The following is a 17,058-nucleotide window of genomic DNA, read 5'->3' as shown; positions in this document are numbered from 1 at the left end:
TTCTCAAGGCCAGTGTTCTCTCAGTAAAGGAAAAGGAAGAATGGTTATTCAAGGAAGAGCCTGTTATTCATTGATTTCCCTCAGCAATACCTTCTTCCGCTTTCCGACCTCATCTGGGACAATGGCTTCCCTACCCCAGGGATGGAATCATTTCCCACATCCTACAAACTACAAGCCAGCCTCTCCCCATGCTGAGACACCGTATATGGAAAATGTGACCTAGGGAGGGGACAGCAGGTCACTATTCCTTTTACAAAAGCCTTCCAATCCGTTCAGTTCACACAGCTGCCCAACAGCACTGTGTCACAGGGTAGGGGTCACAGGAGGTTGCTATCCGTGGCACGAAGTAGACCAGCGGCGTCTCGGCCCCACCCTGGACCTTAGCTTGGCACTCACCTTGGGTCTGTGGGAACTCCGGACCATGGGCTTGGCTTGTGGCTGCAGCTGCTGCTCTTCGCTGTCCTTCTCTTTGCCGCACTTCATCTTCTTGGGCGGCAGAGATTCTGTCACATCATCTGGCTGCCACTTGTTCTTGCAAGCAAAGACCCCTATGCTTTCCTGTTTCACTCGAGCCTGCCCAGCCTTAGCCCGAACTTCAGTTTGGCCCCTCTGGGGAGCCACTGGGAGGCCATCAGCCCGGAAGCAGGTGGCTAAATTGAAGACCACATCACCATCCACCTTCTCCATTTTCACTCGCCCCAGATCCACCTGGCTTCCAAGCTGTGGGCGCTCTGTGCTGGAGCCCCTCCTGCTGCTCGGAACCACGTCCAAGATAAGTTCCTTGGGGTGGCTGTCGTGAGGTAGCAAAGGCAGCTCAGGCATCTTAGGCAGGTTCTGGGGGGTGGCCAGGACCAGCTCATGGGACATGTAGGTGGCCAGCACTTGGTTCTTAGGCTTCGCGTCTCCTGCCAGCTTCAGGCCACAAGCCCCCTGGGGGCCTTCCATCTTAGGAGTGCTGTCAGAGCAGAGGTGGCTCTCTGATTCCTCAGGCCCCTGATTCATTCGAATGTCCCCACCACTAGGCTGAACAGACAGTGCCAGGGTCCCGGTCTGAGGGCTGAGGGTCAAGAGGACAGGATTGACTTGTTCTTCATAAGGCTTGGCAGCAATCCGGCAAGTTTTGTTCTTTGTAACAGGGTCCTGCTCTGGAACAAAGGAGCCCCCAGGCCGTGGCTGCCCCTCGGGAAGTCCGTGCACGGCTTCGCTGGAGCTGAGAGATGGCACACCAGAAAACTCCGAAACAACGCTGGTGGGCCTGATGGGCGCCCCCTGACTGGGGGTCAGCTGCCCGGCACTGGAAATGCCAATGGAAAGCAGAGACGCCTGGTGGTACGGGGACCAGCCAACAGGCAGGACCTGGGTGCTGGTAGGTTTCCCATTGACTGAACACCGGGGATAAATATTTGCCGGCCCCGTGGGTTTCCACAAAGAGAGTTCCTTGGTTTGGCACCCTGGCAGCCCAGGGGCAATGCGGGCTGGGGTGTATCGTTTCACTGTGCTTGGCTGTCCCTCAGCACCAGCCTGGCTGCTCTTTTTGCCACACGTGGCACCAGTGCCCTTCGGCTCTCCTTGATCAATGATAGAGATGGGCTCCTGCTTGGGGAGATGGCGGGGGTCACGGTTGAGGCCCAGGTTGGGGTCTTTGTTCAGCAGCAGGGATGCAGGCACTGGGTTGGCCACTCCCACGTAGGTGCCAGGAATGGTGCTGATCAGCGCAGTTGAGTTCTTCACCCAGGTGCTCGGGTCCCCATTCCTCACGATCTCGGGAAAGATGACAAAGGGAGAGGAAGTGGAGCCCAGGCAGGAGGTGACATTGCCACCGGCAGCCTGGGTCGTGCGCTGAGACCTGGACAGGACTGTGGAAAGGAGGGCCTTGCTGCTGGTGTGCACGGGGGTCAACACAGGCATGGGGGGTGTCTTGCGCTGGTTCGGCAATGGAAGCTTCTGGCGGTTGGACTTGGAGGATAGATCAAGGGGCATCTCGCTGCACTCAGGTGGAGAGGCCATCTCTCGTTCCAGCTGTGGCGGTGACTTAAGAGGAGAGAAGGTAACGGAAGTCCCTTCTGTTTGCTGCTCGGTGCCACTGGGCATCTTGGCGGGGTGCGGTGGGGCTGAGCTCCCACTGGGGGCTGGCAGCAGAGGCTGTGGAGTTGGAAGCACCTTGGCAGAAGCAGTGACGAGGGAGGTATCTGCCAAAGGCCCAGGGACCCCATCGGGTGCAGGCTGGGTGGTGGTGCTACCAGATGGGGAAGTGCAGGGGAGCCTGTTCACCTCCAGAGATACCAGCTTGGAATCCGAAGTCAGAGGCCGGGCCACAGAAAATGCATACGGGTAAGAACGGAGCTCCGGGGAGGCTAGCACGCCTGGGAGACACCTGTCCTGCAGGTAGGACGGCAGGACAGGGAGCGTAAGAGTGGAGGAAACCCCTAGAGTGGTTGGCAGTGTGGCCACACTGAGCGGCTGCCCACAGCTTGGAGGTGGGATATATACCAGCGGCTGGCTTGGGGTCAGCACTGTCCCTGGCTGAAAGGACAGGGGGACTTTTTGCATAGCTGGTGCCTGAGCTGCAGGAAAGCACACTCTACTCAAACTGAAGGAGGCCGGGATGGGTGCAGAGGTGGGAATGGCAGCTGGTGTGGCAGCAGGCATGGGTGTAGGGGCTGGAGTAAAGATGGGGGCTGGGGTGGGTGCAGGCACCGGTGTAGGAGCAAAGGCGGGGATGAGGGTGGGGGTAGAAGGTGGGCCGGAAGATGGGGTTGGAGTGGGCATGGGCACAGACGGAGGAGCAGGGGCCGCTGGAGGCGTGGATGCTGGCATGGGAGCCAGAACCGGAGTGGGGACGGGAGCGAGAACCAAGGTCGGAGCTGAAGGGGGCACAGGAGCCTGGATGAGAGCCAAGGGAGGAGCTGAAACTGGGACTGAAAGCGGGGCAGGAGCTGGAGCCGACAGGGGAACTGGGCCTGAAGGGGGAGCAGAAGCTGGCACAGGCACCAAGACTGAGGCTGAAACGGAAAGGGGGTTCGAGTCAGAGATGAGTGTGGGCACTGACGGTGGCGCCGGAGCCAAAGCCGGGACAGGTGCTAAGGGAGGGGAAGGAGCTGGAACCGAAGTGGCAACTTGGACTGGAACAAGCCCTGAATGGGGGACTGGGGCAGGGACGGAGAGGGGAACCTGGAATGCATCTGGAACAGAGGGAGGCACGGAGGCCGAACCAGGAGCAGGGGGACAGATAGGGGCTGGCAGAGGACTGAAGTTAGTGGTAACCAGGGGCAGGGTCCCCTCCACAGGGACTCCAGTTCCCAGAGTTGCCAAAATGAAAGTATTCTTCTCTCCAACACCTTGCCGAGAGTCCAAAGCCTTTACTCCGGCAGGTGAGCAGTCAACCTGTTTGTTCATTTGGGTGTTGAGTGGAGTCCAGGAGCAGTCGGCCCTGCTGTTGCTGGCCTCGGTGCTGTCGGATGCGGGAAGCTTGAGCTCGTCTCCTGGGCTGCTCAGGGGCACCAAGAGGCCCTCAGCCTCTGCCACATTCCCAGTGTAGTCCATTTTTGGCTGGGGATCGTCAGGCTTGTCTTCTGACTTGTGCCCAAGTTTTTCTGTAGCACTGCCATCTGGGTCTGCCCCCCGGGCATTGCTGCCACTTCCAACTGCCGTGAGCTCCACCTGCAACGACAGGATAGCATGCACATCTCAGCCAGCTCCCTGCAGATGGTGCAAGTGTCCTGAGGCCCCTGAGAGGCAACTGCTGGTCTTCTCTGCAACTCGACCAACCAGGTCTCGGAAGACACAGAGGGCAGCCAGCCAATTTATGTCCCACCAACACCAACTCCTGGGAGAGACCCTGTCCCTTCCTGCCCACTTCTTGGGATGGCAGGCTGGGCACACCTCCCAGGCAGCTCAGCTCCATCCTTTGGTGGACAGCACGTGGCTCCATAAAGCCTCTTACCTTGGAAAAACTGCTGCTGACACAAAACTCCTGAGATCCGAAGTGCTGGCAGTCGCCTGTCGTTGACTCCTCATCAGAAAGAGGTGCTCTTCTAGCATGGAAGATACAACCAGAGAAGGGACATGAGGCCCAGGATTTGAGCCAACACCACCTTCCCCAGAATGCCTCCTGCCTGCCTGGGTCCCCATAAAACCCTCCTGTCTCACTTCCTGTAGTAACTTGTGAGGGGGATTACAAGGAACTAGGGGTTCCTGGGTTCCTGGTTACAAAGCGGAGGCTCCACACCTAGCTTTGCAAGTCTCTACCAGAGCCCAGTCTGACTAGACTCCCCTCTTCGGACTGTTTACCCTGTTTTCTAGGGCTCTTGCCAGGAGTGTGGACACCCTAGCACTTTTACCTTTTCCCTGAAGCTTACCTGCCAAAATGACCATCCAGGATGTACAGGGCATTGCTCAAAGGGGAGAGACATGAGAACCACTGAATGCCTCAAAAGGCGTGCAAAACCCATTTTTCTTTTAAATACAATCTTATTTTAAGTCTCTAAGGGCAGCTGGCTGAAAGTGTCATATGGGTAATCCTCTTCTAAAACAAATAAACCCCTGTTGTGTTTTCAGGTCTAAATTCGAATCATCACCTATTCACCTCCTGGCTTGCCTAGGGCAGAGACACGTTTATTAGCACTGGTAATGATACCACTTGGAGGCCACCAGGTCACTGGGTGCTGAGAGGCATTTTAAGAATACTACTTTTTTCCCTACAGGAGACACTGCCCCCTTTTCTAGAGTTCTAGTCAACACCCTCCCTTCTACCCTCCTTCTATCCTTGCCAACATCCTATCTACTGCCAGCACCCCTCCCCACCCCCCCATCAGTCTCCCAGCACCACTTTGTTCTCTCTCGTCCGAAAGGCCTCAGACCCCAAATTCAGGTTCATATGCCCCAGAGAAAAGGGCTCAAGGCCAGAGAGCTGGGTCCCAAAGGAGGAAAACTCAAATGCATCTCCCCCTGCTCAAAAAGTCTTCTCCAAATTTCAGGTGAGCATCACAGAAAATTGTACATCCTGACAAAAAAAAAAAAAAAAAAAAAAAAGGGAGGGGGTGGTATCAGACTGGAAGGGTGAAGTTACCCACTGAAAATCTGGTATTTTAAGTACAGCAAGAACTATTAGGCTGGGCATGGTGGCTCACATCTGTAATCCCAGCACTTTGGGAGGCCAGCTGAGGTGGGTGCATCACTGAGGTCAGGAGTTCGATATCAGCCTGGCCATCATGGTAAAACTCCATCTCTACTAAAAAATACAAAAATTAGCCGGGCATGGTGGCAGGCACCTGTAATCTCAGCTACTTGGGAGGCTGAGGCAGGAGAATCGCTTGAGTCTGGGAGGTGGAGGTTGCAGTGAGCCGAGATCCCACCACTGCACTTCAGCCTGGGCGACAGAGTGAGACCCTGTCTCAAAACAACAACAACAACAATAAAAAACTACTGCCCCCTGCCCTTGGGAGCTGTGGGTGGGAGTGGCCAAGGAGGAGGTTTAGGTTAAAGAATAAAACCCCAACACAGATGCTGCAGTGCGTTTCCTGGGTGGGCAAGGCACAGGACTGCTCTGTGTGCCCCTGGGGAAATACACTGTGCCTGAGGTGACCTCCCTTTTTTATTTCCTTTTTTCCCTCTTTTTTTTTAGATTGAATCTCGCTCTGTCGCCCAGGCTGGAGTGCAGTGGTGCAATCTTGATCTTGGCTCACTGCAACCTCTGCCTCCTGGAATCAGGCAATTCTCCTGCCTCAGCCTCCTGCGTAGCCAGAATTATAGGCATGCGCCACCATGCCTGGCTAATTTTTGCCTCCCTTCTTTAGAGGCTCACCCCAAGCTCCTGAAGACAGCCCTGAAGAAGCCAGCTCCCGCCTCCCCAGTCACCCTAGCCAAAGGGCAGTCAGGGTGCTGGAGCCAACCCCAACAAGAAGGGGGAGGGCCCTGCTAACTTCCTCCCTCCCACTGAAACAGGGACTCCAAAATTGTACCTGGGGCAAGAGAAGCAAAAAAGGCAAGGGGGATCACCACGGGCCTCTCCCCATCTTTTCAGGGATCCAGAAGGGGCTAACCGAGGGGGAAAGGCTTGTTCCCTTTAAAAGGCAGTTGGGCTGGCAGAAGTGGGAGGGCTCCACTGCTGGAAGTGACTGTTGGTGACAAACAGAAATGACTGTAAGGAGAGGCAAGGGCTTTAGATGCAGTCAGGGTGGTCTCAGGGAAGGGGAGGGAGGGAGGGCCTGAGGGAAAGGGAAAACATACTGTCACATCAACTCCTGAGAGACCACAAAAGCGAGACCTATGCCCAGCCTTGGGCCGGGGGAAGCGTGTTCCCACTAGACTTGCCAGGGACGGTTTTAGGGGGAGTACTCGAGGGGAAACAAGCAGCACTTCCCCCAAGCAACCCCACATGGGAAGGTGCCATTTATTTACATTCTTTCCCCTCCTGGCCATACAAAAGGGAGTGGGCTGCATCCTCACTCCTCCCTTGCAAGCTCTCACCCTGCCTGAAATCACACCTTGAAAGCAGAATCCCTGCCGTCGAAGGCAGCTGCCAGAGAACCACAGAACCAGACCAAGCAACAGCAGTCCTGGCCACTCCAGCCATACCCACACCTGAGTCCAGCCCCGAAGGCGCTGCAAAATGTCATGCAGCCGCGTTTCAAATCCTCTGAGAAGAGGGCTGGGCAGAGCTAAGCAAACATTAACTTGCTCCATTGAGAGAAGAGCCTGGGACAGGAGTAACTTGCAGGGGAGGGGGCCCGGGAAGAGCTGGGTCAACCAGGCAAGGTTATGAGGGTGCAGCTGGTGGAGGCGGGCGGCAGGAGGGAACAGAGGTCATAGCAGGCTTCAGTCAGGACTGAAAATCAATCCTGCTGTTTCTTCCCACCACAGAGGAGGCAGAGCTGTTATGTTCAAGGCTTTGTGGAACTTAAACCAGAAACGGCCATGACCCCTCAGGGCCATTTCCCTAATTATTAAGGGCTAGCACCACTGTCAAACCGGACCCTCTTCAGTTCCTGCTGGGCCCAGACTACCCATAAGAGAAATATACCACCCAGCACACACCAGGCTCCTTACCTTCCAGTCCTGGGAGACTTTCCCTGGTTCGAGTCCCACAGTACCCCAAGATTGCCTTCATTCCAACTTGGACCTTCCCCAAACACACTGTGCTTTTTTTTTTTTTCTTTTAGACAGAGTTTCTCTCTTGTTGCCCAGGCTGGAGGAGTGCAATGGTGCGATCTCAAGCTCACTGCAACCTCTGCCTCCCGGGCTCCAGCCTGAACCTCCCGAGTAGCTGGGATTAGAAGCATGCACCACCACGCCCAGCTAATTGTTGTATTTTTAGTAGAGACGGGGTTTCTCCGCGTTGGTCAGCTTGGTCTCGAACTCCCGACCTCAGGTGATCCACCTGCCTCAGCCTCGCAAAGTGCTGGGATTATAGGCATGAGCCACCGTGCCCAGCCACACTGTGCTCTTATTGTCTCAGGGAAATACCAGCTCTCACCTCAAACTCCTACTCATTCCTCAAGCCCGGGCTCAAATGCCACTGCCTCTGGGAAGCCTTTCCTTATTCTCCCACCAGAAGGTTTGTCAGTCTTGCATCTGGACTCCCACTGGACCCGGACATACTATTCTAGGGCACTCACCACCAATGTACTAGAACTATTGGTTTGCTCTCATTATGTTGAATAAATTTTTGTTGAATGAAAGCATGAATTAATCCTAGAAGGGATGCAAGCAGGCAAGCAGACACATTTAGCTGTAGGTTTGCATAGAGACGGCCACCTGGGGCAAGCCGCAAGCCCATGCCTCCTGTTCTGCGGTCCTCAATTGCAGCTGCCAAAGCTGGCAGGCCTCTAAAACATCACTTTAAGAGTTGAACTCCAGACACAGCTTTGTACCTCAAATTCCTAAATTCTACAAGTTGTAAAGGGCCAAGGAAAATGATTTTTAAATAAGGTGAGATTACATTTTGGAAACCAGTGATAGCATGGCCTAGACTGTAGCAAGAAGGTGACAATAAAGGGTGGATGAGATCAAAAGTGACAACACTTAAAAGGTCATCTTAGGCCAGGCATGGTGGCTCACATCTGTAATCCCAACACTTTGGGAGGCTGAGGCAGGTGGATCACCTGAGGTCGGGAGATCGAGACCAGCGTGACCAACATGGAGAAAACCCGTCTCTACTAAAAATACAAAATTAGCCGGGTGTGGCAGCGCATGCCTGTAATCCCAGCTACTCGGGAGGCTGAGGCAGGAGAATCGTTTGAACCTGGGAGGCGGAGGTTGAGGTGAGCTGAGATCTCACCATTGCACTCCAGCCTGGGCAACAAGAGCTAAACTCCATCTCAAAAAAAAAAAAAAAAAAAAAAAAAAAAAGTCCTCTTAAGCACTAGGCACAGGTTTAAGAGGGAAAATCTGGCTAGGCATGGTGGCTCACACCTGTAATCCCAGCACTTTGGGAGGCCAAGGCAGACAGATTGAGATCAGGAGTTTGAGACTAGCCTGGGTGACATGGTGAAACCCTGTCTCTACTAAAAATACAAAAATTAGCCAGGCATGGTGGTGCACTCCTGTAATCCTAGTTACTCAGGAGGCTGATGCACGAGAATCACTTGAACCCAGGCGGCGGAGGTTGCAGTGAGCCAAGATCGTGCCACCGCACTCCAGCCTGAGCAACAGAGCAAGACCATCTCAAAAACAAAAAACAAGATGGAGGGAAAATCAGATTTTGAGCCTACTTCCTGGTCCTTTCTTGGCAGGGATTTACAGTAGATGGTGAACTAAGGTAACTTGTCTGTTGGCCTCTTTTTTTATTATTATTATTATTATTTAATTTTATTGTTTTTGAGACAGAGTCCTGCTGTGTCACCCCGGTTGGAGTGCAGTGGTGCAATCTCGGCTCACTGCAACCTCCACCTCTTGGGTTCAAGTGATTGTCTTGCCTCAGTCTCCCCAGTAGCTGGGATTACAGGCATACACCACCATGCCTGGCTATTGTTTTTGTATTTTTAGTAGAGACGGGGTTTCGCCATGTTGGCCAGGCTGGTCTTGAACTCCTGACCTCAGGTGATCCACCCACCTCGGCCTCCCAAAGTGCTGGGATTCCAGGCATGAGCCACAGCACCCGGCCCCGCTAGTCTTTTGAAGGCTCTAGTCCAGATTTCTGCATCAAAGTCTCAACTACTTATAACTAGGTCAACACGACCTGCCAATGAATACTTACGCAAATCATTATCATCACCCTGCCTTTCCCTAGATCATCTCTTAGTGATCATCTGAGGACATGCTTCATATGTAAAGGAAAACACTTCTTCCTGAGCACCTGAGAATTTTATCTCATTTTCCATGGTCTTGACTCTTTGTATCCTAAAATTAAATTCCTTTTAAGCCCATCTCTAACTTGTTCTTCAGTACAGAGAACATTAAGCTATCAGGCACTAATGGCTTAAGAAAATAAAAAGGTCTATTCTGCTAACCTTGACCTCAGACAAGTATATAATTCTCCAGTTAGGAACAGAAGAAGAAAGTAGATAAACACAAAGACTTCCATTCCTTTTCCCTTCAAATTACCAATACTCCCCCATATACACACACACACACATTTCTAAGATTTACTCAAGAAACGTCAGATCTTGAATCCCAGGGAAAGCCATATTGTTCTGTGTCTTGGTGATTTATCTGACGTATATTTGAATTTAAACAATCAATGGATTGAAACAACAAAAAAACACCAGCAAGCATGAAGGAGCAGTGCCTTCTCTAAAAATGGGAGAGGCGGCCGAGTGCAGTGGCTCACGCCTGTAATCCCAGCACTTTGGGAGGCTGAGGTGAGTGGATCGTGAGGTCAGGAGTTCGAGACCAGCCTGGCCAACATAGTAAAACTCCGTCTCTACTAAAAATACAAAAATTGGCCAGGTGTGGTGGCATATGCCTGTAGCCCCAGACTCTGTCTCAAAAAATAAATAAATAAACAAACAAACAAATAAATAATAAAAACGGCCGGGCACGGTGGCTCATGCCTATAATCCCAGCACTTTGGGAGGCCGAGACGGGTGGATCACGAGGTCAGGAGATTGAGACCATCCTGGCTAACACAGTGAAACCCTATCTCTACTAAAAATACAAAAAATTAGCCGGGCTTGGTGGCGGGCACCTGTAGTCCCAGCTACTCGGGAGGCTGAGGCAGGAGAATGGCGTGAACCTGAGAGGCAGAGCTTGCAGTGAGCTGAGATCGCGCCACTGCACTCCAGCCTGGGCGACAGAGTGAGACTCCATCTCAAAAAAAAAAAAAAAAAAAAAAAAAAAAATGAGAGAGGCACTGCAGCCATCACACACAGCTCTTTGACCAAGGGTTATGAAAGTCAAATATAAATTCTGAAGGCCATTTTGAGTGCTTTGGGTATGGGGCACGATCAGGAAATGGCACATCTTGGTCAACCAAATATTCTGGGGAACAGATAACTGAAAACACACACACCTGAGGCAGGTGTCACCAACTCTCAAGACTATGCTAGGCGGTCTCAACTTCCTTTGATACTTCATAAGGATTTCACTTCAAATCAGAATCAGCCTCATGAGGTGGGAAAGCGCTGACCACCAGAATGCCCACTGCCAGTTCCCAGTAGAAATCTGAACAATAAAACCATCTTTCTTCCCGACCTAGATCAAGGACTGAAAATACCTTACACATATCCTTGAGCACCAAACTTTGATGCAGCAAATAAAAACTGCAATCACTGGCCAGGCATGGGTGGTGGCTCACACCTGTAATCCCAGCATTTGGGGAGGCTGAAGCAGGCAGATCACTTGAGCTCAGGGGTTCGAGACCAGCCCGGGCCACATGGCGAAACCCCCGTCTCTACAAAAACTACAAAAAAAAAAAAAAAAATTAGCCGGGCGTGGTGTTGCTTGCATGTGGTCCCAGCTACTGGTGGGGCTGAGGTGGGAGAATCACTTGAGCCCAGGAGGCGGAGGTTGCAGTGAGCCAAGATTGTGCCGCTGCCCTCCAGCCTGCATGACAGAGCGAGGCTGTGTCTCAAAAAAAAAAAAAAAAAAAAAAAAAAAAAAATTGCCATTGCCTGAGCTTCCCCTCACTCCACAGTCTGACAGTTGTTAATGACTAGAAAAGTGCTAGCTGGCAAAAGGTCATTTTTTTGGCCTCCTCACCTTCATCTGAAAAGAGATAGCATGGCAGATCAGGCCACTCACACAGCCCCATCCCCATCCCACCACAGGAAAATTAGAAACAACTAAGAGTCTCCTCCCTGGGGTCCCTCCCCAGGCCCTATTGTATGCAGCTATCCCTCTGGTGACGAGGTACTGCTCACTGGAGGCCAGCAGCGGCCACCTTCCCAGCCTCCTCACCTCTCCTCGTTGATGCCACACATGCGAATCCGGTCAGAACTGGTCCAGTTGTGCACGCTGCTGTAGAGCGGTGCTGTAGAGATCATGACAGCCACTCACCACCAGATAGGACCTGCTGTGGCCACTCCCCCTGGGGAAAAGAATTCCAGAAAATCAAAACTCGTAACAGGGACAGCTGCTTCAATCACCTTTTACACAGCAATGTTTCAATAAAGGTAATTACAGCATCAAAATGTTAAAGCAGCCAGCCTGCTATGGAAAATTAAGGTCTAAACCAGGAAGAGGGAGCACCAGCTTTCTAGGAATCCATAGGTTTCAGGATGGAGATGAGGACATTGTTAATCACCTAGAGTGAGTTTTAAATTATCTTAAAAGACAGATATGCTTGAGTGTTCGAGGAAATTCAATCTATTTCAGACAAATGAGATGACAGTATATATTTCTACATACATTTAGCCTAACCGACTACAATTAGAGAGTCATACCCATACATGAATGGTGCACTACAACACTACTAGTGACCTTTTTCTCGTCTACTCTCTAATCCATGGGTACTGAAGTATTTGAGTGACGTAGCCAATTTACACTCTTCAGAGGAAGCACATGCTCTTTTTTGTAAGTCCATCAAAAATACTCCATTGACTTTGAGTTGGACATAACGCATGTATCTAACCTGGTTTCAAGCTCCCTCCAAATCAGGTGCGGTACTCCTTGCACGCTGACCACCAACAAGCAAACAAACAGAAAGCAACGTTCCATCCAGAACCACCTGTTTCGGCAGGGCACGGTGGCTCATGCCTGTAATCCCAACATTTTGGGAGGCCGAGGCGGGTAGATCACCTGAGGTTAGGAGTTTGAGACCAGCCTGGACAACATGGTGAAACCCCGTTTCTACTAAAAATAAAAAAATTAGCCTGGCGTGGCAGTTCGCACCTGTAATCCTAGCTACTCGGGAGCTTGAGGCACAAAAATCGCTTGAACCCAAGAGGCGGAGGTTGCAGTGAGCTGAGATCATGCCAACGCACTCCAGCCTGGGCCACAGAGCAAGACTCTGTCTCAAAAAAAAAAAAAAAAAAAAAAAAAACCACACGTTTCCGTCCTTGTCCCTTCCTGTCAGTCTGTTATCTCCATGTTCCACCACTCTCTTCACCCACTGTCCCTCTCTCGCTTTGACAAGCAGGGCACAGTCAATTTACCTTCTAGAAAAAATGAGGCACCAAGAAAAAGCTTTATCCAATGAGCTTGTCTTGAGACCCTTAAGCTCTTGAGTTAGCTTATTAGCTAAAATCCTTATTCATTGAAGTTCAACTGAACGGAACCCTACAGTGATCAGAATTGAATGCTGTTCTCCACTTTCCAAAGTAAATCACAATAAGATGCAGTTGTATGAGGGATTTGTTTCATGTATCCATTTTTCAATTTTCAGAGATTGTCCACATTCAACACAGTATCACAATTTATTGCATTCCTACTATGAGCCAGCACCATCCTAGGTACTGAGGATTCAACGATTAACAAAACAGAACAAAATGCCTGCCCGTGTGGAGCTTACATCCCAGGGGGATGACATGGACAATAAACATGTTGAATACTTCTATGTCATAGCATGTTAAATAGTTCTATGTCACGGCATGTTAGAAGATAGTACAACAGGCCAGGTGCAGTGGCTCATGCCTGTAATCCCAGCACTTTGGGAGGCTGAGGCAGGTGGATCACCTGAGGTCGGGAGTTCGAGACCAGTCTGACCAACATGGAGAAACGCTGTCCCTACTAAAAATACAAAATTAGCCACCGTGGTAGCGCATGCCTGTAATCCCAGATACTCAGGAGGCTAAGGCAGGAGAATTGCTTGAACCCAGGAGGCAGAGGTTGCGGTGAGCTGATATCATGCCATTGCACTCCAACCTGGGCAACAACAGTGAAACTCTGTCTCAAAAATAAAAAAGAAGAAGGAGGAGGAGGGGCCGGGCGCAGTGGCTCACGCTTGTAATCCCAGCACTTTGGGAGGCCGAGGCGGGCGGATCACGAGGTCAGGAGATCGAGACCACAGTGAAACCCCGTCTCTACTAAAAAATACAAAAAAAAAAATTAGCCGGGCATGGTGGCGGGCGCCTGTAGTCCCAGCTACTCGGAGAGGCTGAGGCAGGAGAATGGCATGAACCCGGGAGGCGGAGCTTGCAGTGAGCCGAGATTGCGCCACTGCACTCCAGCCTGGGCGACAGAGCGAGACTCCGTCTCAAAAAAAAAAAAAAAAAAAAAAAAAAGAAGGAGGAGGAGGAGGAGGAGGAGATAGTACAACACAGACTAAGGGGCAAGGGCACAGTCTAGGGTGGGGAGGGCTACTGTCTGAAACAGGGTAGGCCTTGCTGTAAAGGAGACATTTAAACCATTGGAATGAGTTGAAGGAGTAGCCACGTGGATATTTGGGAGAAAAGCATTCCAGGCTGAGGGAAGAGTGAATGAGAAAGTCCTAAGGCAGGAGGTTGCCCACAAAGATCAAGGGAGAGCCAGAAGGCCAGTGTGGAGGTGGTAGGAGAAGAGAGGAGAGAGGCATCCACCCTGCCTGGGCTTCATCCTCCTCCTCATCTCTGCAGAGTGGGATACGTTGCCCTCGCTCCTTCTCTTTATTCTCTCCCTTCTCTTGTCTTTCCTGATCCACTGCCTGATGGCTTTTCCGGGGCCCTTCTCTTCCACTGCCCAGCCCAAGACTTGGGCATTCACTGGGGCCTGGCCTTTCCCTTGATCTTTGTCTCTCTTCACCTCTGCCACCCTCTCCCATTTCCTCCCCTTTCTATCTTCCAAGACTTCTTCCCTCTTTCTCCTCATCCCCCTACCCATCTCTCTCTCTTTACTCTTCCTCCTCCTCACCTTTCTCTCCCCCTATTATTCTCCCAGCTGTTCACCTCTTGCCTTTCTCCTCTCTCTCTCACACACACACAATCCCCTCTCCAACTTTCTCCCCATTCCCACCTCTCTCCTTTCCTGTCTTTTTCTTGCTTATCTCACCTTCCCCATTTCCCTCAGTCTCCCATTCATTCTCTCCTCCCTCTCCCCCTCCTTCCCCTTCTCCCTCCCCTGTGCCTCCCCCTCCCCTCTACTCTTTGGCCTTCAGTCTCCCTCTTCCGGTCCTTCCCTGGTCTCCCTCTGTCTCTTTTCCTCCTAGCCTGCCTTTTGCTGGCTCTCTCTGGCTTCCCCCACCCATCTCTCTCCCTCTGTGCCAGTTGTCAGCCCTGCCCTGCCTTCTCTCTCAGCTCATGAGCTTCCACAGTTTCAGCTTGCCCCTTGATGCACTGATGACTCCCAAATCTGTATCTCTAGCCTTGGCCTCTCTCCTTAGGCCCAGACCAGAATTTCCAGCTGCCAGCAACTTGCTGTTAATTGGATGACCACCAAGCCCCTCAAACTCAACGTGTCTCAAACCATACTCATTATCTGTTCTCATAAACCTGCTCCCCACCCCCATGCCCAGTACGCAGCGTGTTTCCTGGCTTACTTAATAGCACTACCGTCCCCTAGCCTGGAAATTTCCGCCTTGTCGTCTTCAACTCCTTCTCTCTCCTGCCACCCATATTCAATCAGAAGTCAGGCCTTAATAATGCCATCTCCAGCCTTGCCTTCTACCCTTCTTGCCACACCCTGGTGAAGGCCCTCATCAGCTCTCACCCAGAATATTATAATCACCTCTTAACTGTTCCCTCTGCCTTCAATTTCTTGATTCTACAATCAATTCATCTTCTAAAGCGCCAGTTCGATCATGTCACTCCTTCCCTCCTCAAAAGCTTTCAATAGCTTTCCCCAGCCTCTAGCATCCAGCCAGCCACTGCCTTCAGGGCCCTCATGACCTGGCCTCAAACCTCCTCTCCAGCCTCCTCTTCCACCACATCCTGCCATTTCCCCACCACTCTCACCACCCCCAGCTCCCAACCCTTCCTAAACACACCATCCAGTTTCAGGACTCTTCTGCCTCCTCACCCTGAAATGGCCTCTCCTGCTTCCCCCTTCCTCTCCCTGTCTTCTCTCAAGACCCAGCTTAAATGTCATCATGTCATCCCCCTAGCCTCAGCCCTTGAGTTCAGTTAACCCCCCCCTCTCTGGTTATCCTCAAGCATTTACTCCCTACCTCTTCCACAGCACTGGTTCTTAATTCTCCTCTCTAGCTTGGTTAGTTGGGGGCAAGGCATGTTTGTCTCCCCCACCAATCAGCTACCTAAGGTAAGAAATCCTTGGCCAGGCACGGTGGCTCACATCTGTAATCCCAGCACTTTGGGAGACCGAGGCGGGTAGATCACCTGAGGTCAGGAGTTTGAGATCAGCATAGCCAACATGGGGAAACCCTGTCTCTATTAAAATACCAAATTAGCCGGGCATGGTGGCACATGCCTATAATCCCAGCTACTTGGGAGGCTGAGGCAAGAGAATCGCTTGAACCTGGGAGGTGGAGGTTGAGGTGAGCCGAGATCGCACCATTGCACTCCAGCCTGGGCAACAAGAGTGGAACTCTATCAAAAAAAAGAAAAGAAAAGAAAAGAAAAGAAAAGAAAAGAAAAGAAAAGAAAAGAAAAGAAAGAAAAATAAATAGCATCCTTTTTTGTCTTTGGTTCCTCCACGACACCTTACGTATAGTAACTACTCAGTAAATGCATGTTATATGGAACTGAATTCTGGATAAGAACTGAAGTGATGGCCTTGAGAAATCACAAGAAGCAAAATCAACAGCCACCCCCCGACACACACATACACACACACAAAGCATCCACCATGTTTGCTTACTACAGAAAAACCTTTGTACTTCAATGAAAAAACTATGCACTGTCTATAGTATAACCTTCTGGGCTATCTGATTTTAGCTCAGGTTATTGTCTTCAAGCTATTTTGCATCTCTGTAATTGCAGGTAACTGATGTATATGCGAAGTCTGTCTTGTCCCACTGAGTTTGGATTGACTTTCCTCCCCACTGTAGAAAAACTACTTTTGCCTCCATTTGCAATTTAATTCCTTTACTCCATATAAATTTGTGCTTTTTGACTTTTTGTTTGAACCAGCTATAACATCTGTCTGGTTCTCTTGTTGATTAATGAGTAAAATAAAATCTTTTAACACGTGTTCATTTTTGTATCTGTACTAGAGTCATGATTTTTTACCTTTTTTCTGACAATTATCTTTTAACATTATGAAGACAGTTATGTGGGTTAGCATAATTTTAGAAATATTTTTAACAAGGACCCCGTTCCCTGGACATCCTGGTTAATCAAGTTTTGACTGTTTCTCAGAATATCTTGGAATATCCCCATTTTAACCAACAACACTGGTTGGGCACAGTGGCTCACACCTGTAATCCCAGAACTTTGGGAGGTTGAGCTGGGAGGATTGCTTGAGTCCAGGAGTTCAAGACCAGCCTGGGCAACATGGCAAAACCCCATCTCTACAAAAAATTAGCCGGGCATGGTGGTGGGTGCCTGTAGTCCCAGCTACTTGGGAGGCTGAGGTGGGAGGATCACCTGAGCCTAGGAGGTCAAGGCTGCAGTGAGCTGAGATTGTGCCACTGCATTCCAGCCTGGGTGACAGCAAAACCCTGTCTAAAACAAAAACAAAAACAAAACCAGCTCAGCCTATTGGCTGATACCCCAGGTACTCATTTAATCTTTTCTCTCTACTAAGCATTAGAGGACTCGGCCAGGCATGGTGGCTCACACCTGTAATCCCAGCACTTTGGGAGGCCGA

The 17,058-nt window shown here is 50.9% G+C and overlaps 1 protein-coding gene across 7 annotated transcripts in view; it reads right to left on the bottom strand.

Moving 5' to 3' along the window:
* The window catches only part of BCORL1 (BCL6 corepressor like 1), a 77,056-nt gene that overhangs the window by 40,080 nt on the left and 19,918 nt on the right, over positions 1-17,058 (bottom strand). For 5 of the 7 annotated variants that reach the window (XM_063634733.1, XM_055266848.1, XM_055266849.2 and 2 more), the window contains 3 exons: positions 11,338-11,467; positions 3,944-4,034; positions 397-3,660 (listed from right to left, as the gene is read on the bottom strand). In XM_063634733.1, coding sequence (XP_063490803.1) covers positions 397-3,660; positions 3,944-4,034; positions 11,338-11,423 — 3,441 coding nt within the window. In that variant the 5' untranslated portion in view covers positions 11,424-11,467. Of the gene's footprint in view, positions 1-396; positions 3,661-3,943; positions 4,035-5,960; positions 6,024-11,337; positions 11,468-12,533; positions 12,553-17,058 lie in introns of those variants that run through there. The other 2 variants (XM_063634734.1, XM_063634736.1) reach the window with 2 other exon arrangements.

Source organism: Symphalangus syndactylus, chromosome X (assembly GCF_028878055.3).
Source record: "Symphalangus syndactylus isolate Jambi chromosome X, NHGRI_mSymSyn1-v2.1_pri, whole genome shotgun sequence".
Lineage (NCBI taxonomy): Eukaryota > Metazoa > Chordata > Mammalia > Primates > Hylobatidae > Symphalangus > Symphalangus syndactylus.
The sequence above is the reverse complement of the archived record's forward strand: the minus strand, read 5'-3'. Positions and strand labels throughout refer to the sequence as shown.